The sequence below is a fragment of the Amia ocellicauda genome, chromosome 19, assembly GCF_036373705.1.
Source record: "Amia ocellicauda isolate fAmiCal2 chromosome 19, fAmiCal2.hap1, whole genome shotgun sequence".
NCBI classification, from domain to species: Eukaryota; Metazoa; Chordata; class Actinopteri; order Amiiformes; family Amiidae; genus Amia; species Amia ocellicauda.
The window spans coordinates 10215168-10228360 of NC_089868.1; the positions used below are offsets into that span (position 1 = coordinate 10215168).

General features: G+C 36.8%; 1 protein-coding gene across 1 annotated transcript; it reads left to right on the forward strand.

Annotated features, from left to right (window-relative positions):
- Positions 1-2857: 2857 nt before the first annotated feature.
- On the forward strand, positions 2858-12212 carry cyp4t8 (cytochrome P450, family 4, subfamily T, polypeptide 8). The gene is made up of 12 exons (XM_066692083.1): positions 2858-3159; positions 3895-4039; positions 4418-4462; positions 5424-5551; positions 7216-7340; positions 7838-7992; positions 9553-9659; positions 9780-9970; positions 10286-10419; positions 11038-11102; positions 11312-11394; positions 11814-12212. Exons 1-12 carry the CDS (start codon positions 2959-2961, stop codon positions 11989-11991), a joined length of 1557 nt encoding a protein of 518 aa, XP_066548180.1. The 5' UTR covers positions 2858-2958; the 3' UTR covers positions 11992-12212.
- Positions 12213-13193: the final 981 nt, after the last annotated feature.

Below are 13193 nucleotides of genomic sequence, written 5' to 3' on the forward strand. Positions count from 1 at the left end.
GAGGTAGGAGGAGAACCAGGCAAGAGCATTGCTTGAGATGCCAAGGTCTGCAAGGGAGGAGAGAAAAAGAGAGATAGAGGAGGATTAGGACAGAAGAAAGGGAAGCAGCAATAATAGTTACCAGAATACCAGCTCGTTGTTTTTATACTGTTAATGAAAATCCTTGTTACAGGAGAAAGAGATTTTGGGCTTTGGTATGTCTATCATTACAGAAGGACAAAAGGTATCAGTTAGTTGATTGTGGTATGCAGCCTACTTGTTTTGACTTAGTCTTGCATTTCTTCAGAAATAAATTATTCTTGTTTTTTTTTTTAATTTGATGTGAAAAGTAACACTAGTGTTACAAAATCTTTAGTAGCCCATGTATTTATTTGAACAAATTTACTGGCAAACACTGCTTGCTAAACAAAAGTCTGCATTGCCTGCCAGGAATATTTGAATATTATTGTAAGAGCTATTAAAGAAATATGTTTTCATTTACAAGTAATATAGATGCATCAGATCAGATGCAATGATTGGAAAAAAAAAAATTCATGACGTTTTACATTTTAATTTGTGCATGTTTAAATCAGCCTTAAATAAAATGCCATGGAAATGTCGATTTACAATGTGACTTATGTACTAAGACACAAACTGGATTGGATATTAATGCTGTGAGGTTTGTTTCCAGCTACATACTAATTCAGTCCCAATTGTAATGGACAAAAGAATCCAGCATCCCCTGATCCACAGTTTTATCACGGAAGGAGAGGATTAACAATAACAGCCTCCACAATCGGGAAGTTTAAGGTTATTTTCAAATTAATGTGTTCAGGCTTGGACATTTTCAGAAAATAGACATCCCAATAAAAACAGTTTGTGTTTGCAAAAACATTTCTGTATTTAATAAACCCATAAACTGGATTTGCATATATACTGCTTGTTTTTAGCCACCTGCATGATTATAATTGTTGTTGTTGTTGTTGTTATTACTGTTGGAATTATATTAAGACTCTTTTCTTCAAAGAGATATAAAAAGTATTAAGATGCATATTTCTAAACTTCTAGACTAACCAAGACCAGGTTTAATAATTTACATTTGAAGCTAGAAGAAAAAAATTAGTATGTAACTGAATAAAAATTGTTTCTTTTTGGTTATTTCTAATTTCATAGATTTTTGTAAGAAATAATTTGTTTAATCTACAGTTACATGAATTTCTACATATGTACATATGAAATGCATTTATTTTTGTAAATTCATACAATTATACCATGTTTTTAGATGGATATATCTAAATATTCAAACATGCTTGTATGGAAACAACATAGTGTAGTGTGAGATATAATGTATAAATGTGAACTTACAATTAGTATTTTTATTACTTGATTTTTATTTCAAGGTCTGTTTTAATATAAACTCCTATGATCAGTAAAGACATAAGCACACTACTACACTACTTTGTTTTGGTAGTATTTATTCCTGTTCACAAATGCAGTGTAAACACAACTATATCGGATCAAGTGTTCCTCTCGGGTAGGTTTTGTTACAGATACATTCAATCCTGGCAGTGTAAATACTCAACCACTGATATGCACTGTGGCACATTTCTCTCTATAGCCTTTAACACTGGCATTTTGCAACACTGACCTGCTGTATTCATTCAGAATTAAATGTATAAGCAACTTCATTCTGTATGGGATTCAACATAGTCGTAGATAAGCTACAGATTAAGTTAGACTGTTGTTTGATTGACAATTTGGCAAATTGTATTATTGGTATGTTATATTATCTTATGGGCACTCATGATTGGAAAATGAAGTAAAAACACGTGATTACAGTGATTACAGTTGAGGCCACAGACACGGATAGTCATGGCAGACAGGGCACCCCACCGAAACTTGTTCAATCTGTATGTCATCCAGAGATAGCTCACATAACAGAAATGATCAGTGTGTTTTACATGTTTACTGATAAACTTTTCAAACAAGGTGTCAGGGTATCTCCTAATCTAAGGTAGATTATATTCTGTAAATAGACCCTTTGTGAGACATGAATCTGAAAACACCACATACAAGAAATAGTCTAATTTGGCAACGTTCAATGTTTGAAATGTAGCTTTCCGCATCAGTAAATTGACTAGCTCTGTTCTTCAGCTTTGTTGTTAGTTGGAAAGTTTTACTTGCTGCAGTATTGTCAGAATTTCCCCCTAGTTTTAATTGTCATCAGTCTTCCCCTTGTGCAGTGGATAACTTTAAACATCAGACTGTTGGTTTGTTTTTGTGTTCCTCCACCTTCTGGCAGCAATCATTCACTGGAGTTGGCAACAAACTCGCACTCTTCCCATTAGGCTGAATGAGGGTTTGTGCTTGTTGTACAATAGTTGTTGTTGTTTTGGTTTTTTAGCAGCGTTGGTGTTTAACCCACTGTTCCCTTTCTTGAGGATGGCTAGGAAGCTGGAGAAGTGTGTTTAAACATGACCTTGATATTGCTGTGGGCTGATTTTACATTATACCTCACATGATCAGCCACACCTACAAAGCATACCTAAACACAGACTACAACAGCTGCTTTCAGTATTTTACCTATATTTTTAACATCATTATTAGGAATAACAGGCTCATTCTTCACTCCAATAATATAGAGTTTGATCGTGGACACCACTGTGTAAATTTTAAGTCCCTGCCATGTGATCTCTGCACATACACAGTGAAGAAACCTCTCCCTGCGGTGACCATTGTTTATATTGTTAACACTCCGATGACGACAGTAGCCAGAAGCTGGTCGCGTCCGCAGTTCTTCACAATCCCACGATCCCATTGGTGGAGCCGCGCAGATCTGCGCTGACTCCTCCCCGGGGTTGGTTACAAAATATCTGCACAACTTCTATGTTTTTGGACGTTGGTTGTCTTTAAGGAGAACGCACTGCAAGGAAGGGATACCCGGTGCATGCAACGCAGATCCACCGCAGCCAAGCTGACATGGATCTGACCGAAAGCATCAGAAATGCCTCCCTGATCTGGTTCGATCCGCGTCGGCTGTATCATTTAGTAGCAGTTTTCTGTTTATCCGTGGTGGTGTTTAAAGTCAGCAGGCTGTTCCTCAGACGCAAACAGGCGTTCAAGGATCTCGAACAATTCCCGGGACCCCCGACGCACTGGCTGTATGGCCACGTCCATAAGGTAACGCATGTGCAAATGCAAGGATCATGTGTGTCATTGTTTACCGATAAACCTTTGCATGCATAGGGAGTACATACATCAATGGTGCATTTCTTTTTAATTGAAATTAGTCATGCGTTTGCTTTCCATGATCGTTAAATGCAAGAAAGAAAGACATCCAGTTTTGCAGCTCGGCAATGTTTTGTTCTGCAGACACACATTGTCCACCTATTCTATACATTACAGTAGGATACTTGTTTTTGGTAGTAGTGCAATCATGCAGTGTTTGTGCAAATGAAAAGGGTTTCATTTTTGGGTTTCAAAAACATTTCAAGACATCGCATACATTTGTATTTTATTTCCTAAATAATACCCCCCCCCCTTTATTTTTTTAAATTGATGTAAATATTAGGACGGTTGGGTATAGAGCAGATTAGTACTGTTCGTAGGTCGTCTTCTATGATTGTCACACTGCCATTTTTGATGTCACAAAAGCAAACATCTCCCAACCTCCCCAAAACAGATCTTGAGCATAAATCAAATGCACTTGTGATGCTTTTTGAAAAACTCTTTTTTTAAGGTATACTGTGCAGTTGGTGGGTATATGATATTGCGCAACATTAAATTGGATCACCAGAACATTTTTGTATTGTGTTTAGTTTTGGGGAGAATGTTGTGCACAGTCCTGAATTCATTGAACTAAAAAGCATCACCTTTTTAAAATATTAACTTTATTTTCTTACCGTGTGTCTAAAGTTTCTTCAAGATGGGACCGATCTAGACCTGTTTTTAAAATGGTCAGAGCAGTACCCCTATGCTGTCCCATTATGGTTTGGACCTTTCACACCATTCTTAAACATTAGCCACCCTGAATATGTGAAAACCATCCTCTCAACAACAGGTAGGCACCTCTACTATAAATGCCACTTACCTTTCTTCTGAAAATAAGATTTTAGGAAGGAGTTGAACAAAGATGTGACTTACATATTTCTTACATATTTTATAATATCCAAAGATGTTTGCATTTTTTTTTAATATGCAATATGTATACATGTCCCTTTCTGAATGTAAAAAGGAATGGTATAGACTTTTATTTACAGTATATTTACTTTGTTCCTAGCCAGTGATGTGTGAGTTAACATGTAATAATGATAATATAAGCCTTAAACTTATTCTTTGCTGCACTACTTTATTCATTTACAGAAAATATAATGAGCAACTTGCAGATAAAGGTACTGTAAATAATTCCCTCTTTTATTTTTTCCCCATTTTATTACAGAACCAAAGGATGATTTATCATATGAATTCCTTATTCCGTGGATAGGTAAAATGTTACATATTGCAAATAGTGATTGTATTGGTTTCTTTTCTCCTGTTATTGTAGTGGATATTTGATAACACAATACAGAATCTGTTATAATAGATGTTTTGTTTTGATAAGTGCAGTGTTTGGCTTATTTATATATTTATGATTTATTATCAACAAAATATTACAGTCTGGGTTCATTTTATTAGTAAAGCTTAATTTATTGAAAATTAAGATGCGCACACAGACGTTAAATTAATGGAAGATAACACACTTTATAAGATAACGAGATAAAGATAAAATGTAGCAAAACAGTGATAATACCAAATGTGAAAGACAAATACAGAACATGACTCATTGGAATTATGGTACAGGGTGAACTAAATATGATCTGTTAGACGCTCTCCTGTTTGCGGTCTCAGATGTCAGTTTCTATTCTGGGAGATTTTTTAAGTTTCTTTTGTAAGTTGCTTGTGTGTAATGTGAAACAGACCAGCTATTTCTGTTCACAGTAGGGGAGCTTCGAAAGTGGGCCGCAGAACAACATTTTCAAATGTTAGCGCCAGTTTTAAGGAGACTAACCCGCAGAGTCTGATTGGACGGGTTGCATGGTTGATGTGGTCTCTACCACGTGGTCTTATTCCTCATTGGTGTGAAGCAATGTGAGGACATCCCAGTCCCACTGCACAGTAGTCTAGCCACCATGAGATTTATGACCTTTCTATGCCCTGGGTCTGGATAGTGACAATTTGCTGTCATAGTATAAGGTGGCAGAATTATGATTAGAGAGTGGGGCAGCATAGTCTCTCCTTGTGCCAGGCTAAAGAGGCTGTCTGGCTGGGGGACTCTGGTCATGTAAATGTATGTACAAATTAAAACTAATAATAAAAAACAAACATTAAAAAGATGATCTGTTAATATTGTTTGCAATGTCCTTTTCCCTCGTCCCATGATTTCTGTGTACTTTATGGTTTTAAAGGGAATGGTTTGCTTGTGAGCGATGGGAAGAAATGGTTTCGGCATAGAAGACTTTTGACTCCTGGGTTCCATTATGACGTCTTAAAGCCATATGTGAAGTTGGTGGCAGATTCTACAAAAATCATGCTGGTAATTTTGAATTTATTTTCTTTCTAAATTTCCTAGACCTCATTGATTGAAATATAAATAAATACTTCTGCCCATCTACTCAATGTCAATTATAAATGAACAAATTCAGTGTTATTTTAAGTGATCTATCTAGGAGACGTTTTGCAACAATAAGACATCATTCATTGAATAAATACTCATATCATATATATATATATATATATATATATATATATATATATATTTTTTTTTTTAATTATTAGTTAACCTATTTTATAAGTTAATAGGTTGTGTGAGATTGTATAAGATGCATCTCCAGAACAGGTGTCTTTAAATAGCAATTAGGAAGTCAAACTCACCCTCTCCCAATAATCATTACTTTCCATCAAATAACTCAATTATTTTGGTTGTAAACAAGGGTGAATTAGAACCGGCTATCTCCATTTTCAAACATTCAATAGGCACGTCACAGTACAATAAACAAGACACCTGTTATCATAATTGAAATGGCTACCCGATGAAGATAATAGTGTCTAAACCCGATGTTTTTGTTTTTCAATTAAATTAAACATTGTTCAAATAGAATAAATAGTCCTGTCAAAATACCTTGCAACTGAGAGTGTGGCTACAAAATATATATTTTTCATTATATACAATACCTGTCAAAAGTTTTAGAACAGCTTTTTCCAGTTTTTATTGAAATGTACGCAGTTTAATGTCTCAGTGTATTCTTTCTACAATGGAAATCAAATATTGTTTGGAAAGTTCTTCCCAGCACTGTTGCAGAAGTTCCCACTAAGTTCTTTCATGCTTCTGTCCAGTTCATCCCATATTTTGGGTCATTCTCTTGCTGTAGGATGAACCCCTGACCAACTAGGCGTATACCAGAGGGTATTGCATGGCGGTGTAAAATGCTGTGGTAGCTGTTTTGGTTCAGGCTACCAGTCACTCTGTCGCCGACTGAATCCAGCAGAAGAGCCCTAGACCATCACCTCTTCCATGTTTGACAGTTGGTGTCACATACTGAGGAACCATCCTTTCACCTACTCGACGGCGTACAAAAACCCTGCGTGATGAACAGAAGATTTCAATTTTTGATTCATCGGTCCGTAAGACCTTCTTCCAGTCTTCAGTAGTCCACTGGGGGTGCTTCATGGCCCAGACAAGCCTCTTGTTTTTATTTTGCCATCTTAGCAATGGCTTTCTTATTGCCACTCAACCTGTCAAACCTGCAGCTCGAAGTCCTCTCTTTACAGTTCTTCAGACTTGCTTACTTCGACTAGCTGTGCTTGAGGCTGTTGTCCTGTGAGCCACCGATCACACAAGCTGTTGACTCTCAGAAACTTGTCTTCTGATTCTGTTGTGGCTTTGGGTCTGCCAGACCTCTTCGTGTCAGAGTTTCGACCAGTGCCTTTTGATGGTGTAGGAAACTGTACTCAAAAACTATGCTTAAATTTAAATAAAAACTGGACAAATGGGGGTAATGTGTGCGTTTATATGTATGATGTTAATTTATTTTTAACTGCTAATACTTCCTGGCTGTTTATCTCCTACAACCTCCCCATACAGGAAAACACAATCATACCCATGTGTTTAGTTGAGCAAACTCTTATTTGGCCGGTTACAGGAAATAATATGAGTATACTGAATTTCAATTTCCAGTTAATTCTCTCTATTTTATATAGGACAAATGGGAAGAATATGCTGAGAAAAAAGAATACTTCGACATTTTCCAGCATGTCAGCCTAATGACCCTCGACAGCATTATGAAGTGTGCCTTCAGCTACAACAGCAACTGTCAGACTGATGGGTAAGTATGTACAATTCAGGAATAAAGGTATCCTGGTCAGTGACTTTACTGAACCAGAGTTTCAAAATTCAAACTAAATGATTTCTCTCAAATTAGTTGTTCCATGGGTGCTACGAAGTGCGGCTACTTTTAACAAAACTGGAACAATGTTTATTAAAATGACTGATTCCCCTTGCCTCCTCTGAGCTATTTTACAGCCAGGTTAGTGGCAACACTAATCAAAAATAAACCAAAAGCCGTAATATGAATGTAAAGAAATTTGAAATCGTGAGGAAATTCATTATAAAAGTGTTTATCTTTCAAGTCTAAAATAAAATGTGACATTGCTGCATATAACGGGAAGCTTATGACTGTGGTATCACTCAGATGGTCAGGAGCAGGGACCTCACAGAGGACCCGAACTCCATTGAAACAAACACGGTTCAACTTAAATGATTGCTTAGGTTGAGTTCTTATGTTTAACACCATATAGTAATTGTCATCTTTCCTTTTTTCAGTGGTACCAACTTGTACATTCAGGCAGTCTACGACCTCTGCAATATCGTAAACCAAAGATTCCGGACCTTTCCTTACCATAGTGATATTATTTTCCACCTCAGCCCACTAGGCTACAGGTTTCGGAAAGCCTGCAAGCTGGCCCATCACCACACAGGTTTGTGTCGAAATTTGGTGTTGTATTAAAACGGAGGCTTTGACAAACATGTATATTGTGACATGTTGAATTGCTCTGCAATGTCTTTTCTCACCAGCAAAATTACTAGAGATAGAATAAGGGGATATAGATTGAAAAGTCATATGTATTGTAGAACAAAGAAAATAATACTGAAGTGTATATCTATATCGTATTAGGGTCCTATGAAATCTGCACTGCTGAGAACATGGATGGAATCATGTAATTCAGAGAAAAAAATCTAGATCAATCACTTAAGGACATTACCACAAAATCAGTTTAAACAACTGAAATACTTATTTTTAAAAATTACCTTGAAATAGCACAGTATTTGTATGAGAAAAGGATTCATACACAGGTCATGGGAACACATGAAAAACGATTTTTGCACCACTCAGCCACCATACAAGAACATTATTTTAACTGTGAGAAAAGCGCTCACTCGTCTCGTGCCACACTTCACTTGCGACTGTGACTACCAAAGTTCCTAGATATTAGGTTGCTGTGGAAAATCACGTAATATTCGATTGGCAGAGAATATACATAAACCCAATATATGGAGTTAAATCAAACGTTTTTATTAAAAGTTAATCATTTTAATCAAGGTCTAATTAAAGTCTAATGAAAAAATCAAAACAGGCTACATTTTAATATTTTAGCAAAGCTGCAAACTGTATTAATTATTGTCCAGATCACAACAGGGTAATTCAGATATTATGCTTGTTGGTAAACTAAACTGTTAAAATACATTAATCAGCGAAGTTCATAGATTCTTAAAATCATCAAAATAAAGAAACAATTCTCTGCTAATCCAAAAACTACACTATTGTGTGGTGTCCTAGAAGTGCAAAAATTATTTTTCGTGCTGTCCCATGACTAACCCTTGTTTTTTGAAGCCGTTAGCTCTGTGGACCCGAGGAAGAGCCTCAGCCAATACAAGACGCTGCTGACCGATAAGAGGGAATCACTGACCCAGGGGGGAAAAAACACTCATAATTATGTATAATGATGGGGATTGATGCCAGAGATGGACAAAATAACAATTCATAATTCTGCTTTTCTAAGTCTCTCTTTGTTCTTTTTTCCTGAAAGCACTTTGAATGTTTTGGTCATTTTTTCATGCAGTTCTAGCTTCATTGTTGCTGTCAATGTATCAGACATGTAAAATGGAAACGATAGAAATTGGGGGGAGAATGATCAAAATTAACTGATTTCATATGGCCCTATAATAACAGTGTTCCCTACATCATGGGATGGTACAACATGAAGAGTGTTCCTGCTTCATTACTTCTCTATTTGAAAGCTGTTGGATATGTAATTGGCTACTCTAAAATAAGCTACTTGTCATAGATTTCTTGTTAGTTATAAATTCTGTAATAAAACGCAGCCGTCGAGTAATAGAGCATAACACTAGTGGCAGTCCTTTCAAAACTCCTCAAGACGATATTGAAATACTATTCATCAGGGTGTGTGTATTAGATGCTTATGCACAAGTCACAATGCCCTAATTATGAGTTATAAACACACGTGCTATCTTTACAGAGGAAGTAATAAAACAAAGGAAGGAAGCACTACAGGATGAAAAGGAACTGGGTAGAATTCAGAAGAAGAGAAACTTAGACTTTCTCGATATCCTGCTTTGTGCAAGAGTAAGTCTCTACTATGTTGATAGTTGTCACATACATATTTTTGACAGCATTAGCATTTTAGGCAAATGTAGATGTAATCTTATCAGCATTGAACCTCTTTGTTTTCCTATTCCTCTGCAGGATGAGGAGCAGAAAGGGCTCTCTGACGAAGAGCTTCAGGCCGAGGTGGACACCTTCATGTTTGAGGGCCACGACACAACCGCCAGTGGGATTTCCTGGATCTTATACAGCCTGGCGTCAAACCCAGAGCACCAGAAACAATGCCGAGAGGAAGTGCGGGTGGCTCTGGAAGGAAAAGACACCATGGATTGGTATGTCAGACCCAACCTATCGTTGGTGGAGTTTCCATGTGTGGTTATTCGCTTGTGAAGTGATGAGAGATGTTTAGGAGAAATGCTAGAGAGGTTTGAGGCCCAGAGAAACCACCATGGAGGTCAATCTCATTGGCACATTCAAGTGATGTCAAATCCATGCAGTCATGACACCATGGACAGAGGAGTTTATCCTGTAATTTGAGCTTATGAAAATGCACATAGGCATATATATTGGACTCGAGCAAAATGTAGGTAATTAGGCTTGCTGTGGATGCAGTCAATGATAATGAAGTTTATATGTTTCCATTCCAGGGAAGATCTTAATCAAATACCTTACACAACAATGTGTATAAAAGAGTCACTTCGTCTCTACCCTCCTGTGCCAGGGATAGCCCGTAAACTTGCCAAGCCTATAACGTTCTTTGATGGAAGGATGTTGCCTGAAGGTATGGTTTTAGTTCAGGTTTCACGATTTGAAGAAACATGAATATTTTTTTCTTTTACTGTAATCTTTCTGCTGCTATAAGGAAAGTGTTTTTCCTCAGAGCAAAAATAATAAACTAGTTATGTCATATTCCTTATCTCTGATGATGAGTGCAACCTCTGTCCTAGTCAACTGAGATAATGTGTTGGTTCATTTTAATAGGTGACCTACTGAAAAGACAAATTAAATATTAACAAGAACTGTATTGACTAAGCCTCGGATATCTCTTCATTACAAACAATAGGAAAGTAGGGCACAGAGCACATTTATGAGTAGCCCCTTTGAGTAGAAATGATTGTGATGTCACAGCGCATCTGGGCATCTGGACTGAATATCCAAATGCAATGAGCTTTGTAGCTTGTGAATTCATTCACACATGATCTTTGTACACTAGAAAATGAAAACTTATTGTGTGTGTTGTGTTTCTTCACCTGATACCTGTTTAAACCAGTTTCCAGGCCTGTTTCTGAAGAGCTACACAATTGTTTGGTTTCCATTGCAAATTGAGCTGTCAACTGGTTATCTGAACTAATTATACATGTTGTGTTAACTACAGATCTAGGTTTTCACTTATTTTCAGGCTTTCGTGTTGGAACCAGCATTTACAGTGTTCACAGGAATCCTGCTGTTTGGGAAAACCCTGAGGTAGGTTTAAAAGTATATACATTGATTTTAATTCTATAAAATAAAAATACAATCTTGTATATTAATATCATACCATTGTTTGGAAATGCCAAGGAAAATTATCATGTGATGAATGGCAGTCTGTTTGCATGTAAACTTTGCATGTTTCTATATATACTTACAACATTATTTTGATATATATTTTTGTAATTTTATGTTTAACATTTTAGGTGTTTGATCCACTGAGGTTTTTACCAGAAAACTGTGCCAGGAGGCACCCCCATGCCTTTATACCTTTCTCTGCTGGAGCAAGGTGTGTACTCTGGCAACTTCATTTGAAACTGGGCTGTAGTTCTATAAAGACAAAGGTCAAAGAGAGGTGGAAACAGCCATTCATTAGTAATTAGCTGTGACCTTGAACGCTCATGTTCAGGCATGTTAATACACCGGTTCTTTGAAATATTAGGTTTCTACATTTATTTATTTAATTTCCATGTATGTTTATTAAATGGTGATTAAGGCCAAAGTATGTAATTATATTGCACATGAAATACTGCATATTACCAACATATACACACACAAAAAATCTTGCAAAGGAGATTAAACTGAAAATAAAGATTTTAGCTATGCAGGAACATGTTATTTATTAACAAGATACTGTTTGAAATAGGAGTTTACCTCTTGCTTATATTAAATGACCTTGTGATTTTTGTGTATGTTTTTTACTAAAAGGAACTGTATTGGACAAAACTTTGCCATGAATGAGATGAAAGTGGCTGTGGCTCTGACCCTTAAGCGCTATGAACTGGCCGTGGATCCGGCCCAGACCCCAAAGAAGATTCCCCGACTGGTCCTTCGCTCAATCAATGGCATACACCTGAAAATAAAACGTGTTTCCAAGGAGACCTGACTAGACCTCAGCATGTTTTGGTAAAATTTGAAACTATATTGAAATATGAGTTTCAGTTCATCAAATTCAAAAAATGATATGTTAATCATTATCAATGTGCGATGGCAGAATTCACTTTTTTTATAATGATATATTTGCACATATTATACTTTTTAAAACTATAAACTATTTGTAAAATGTAATGAATATTACAAATAAAAATTATAAGAGATTTAAAGTTATTTTGCTGTGCATTTCTGATTTCTGTAGTTTGCATTAAGATCAGCAATGAGGTCTTGACTGTAGAGATGTACTGAAATACGAGCAGGAATTCTTTAAATGCTTATCGAGCTGGCTATTTCTGGTTTGTAGTTATGTATTATATGTCATCTGTACTTATTGAATCGGAGACTCGGGGGATGGCATCCTGCAATTTATAAATGGTTTACAAAAGACTTGGAAAATGTTAGTAGAGGTTATAAAATTACAACCTGGTGCTCAACCTGAACCTAAAACCTGCTGAACAGCCTTTATATTATGATTATTGAAGTTCATTGCATTAATCACAAGTTCTGTACATTTGTTGTGACCATACTTTTACAGGGTTTCACACAGATATTAGCATAGGCAAGGCGGTCTGTTAATGCATTGTCTAGTCGTGGCTGAGTTGTGAGTGGAATGTCGTGGCGGGGGGCACTAGCAGATTGTCAAGTGGGGGTGTTTAGCCGTAGCGAATGAGAGTGTGGGGCAGAGCAAGTGTGCTTGTGCTTCAAAGTCTATTTTTGTTGTTTTTGTTTTTGGTTTGTTTGTTTATGTTTGTTGGCCCTTTGAGGCATTTGTTAGGCCAAGCGGCACCGATTTGTGGCCGGGTAGGCCTACTGCCCTGAATAGCGCTCTGGGGAACCCTGCCTCTACATCCACAATGGCAAACTTAGAGGCTGGCATCTGGCTCGAATGTCTTTTAAATGATTATAATGAAAGTAGATATTTACTTTTATGTACACCGATCAGCCATAACATTACAGCTTAAGTAAATAACACTGATAATCTCGTTATCATGGGTGTCAGTGCGTGGGATATATTAGGCAGCAAGTGAACATTTTGTCCTCAAAGTTGATGTGTTAGAAGCAGGAGAAATGGGAAAGCGTAAGGATCTGAGCGACTTTGACAAGGTCCAAATTCTGATGGCTAGACGACTGGGTCAGAGCATCTCCAAAACTGCA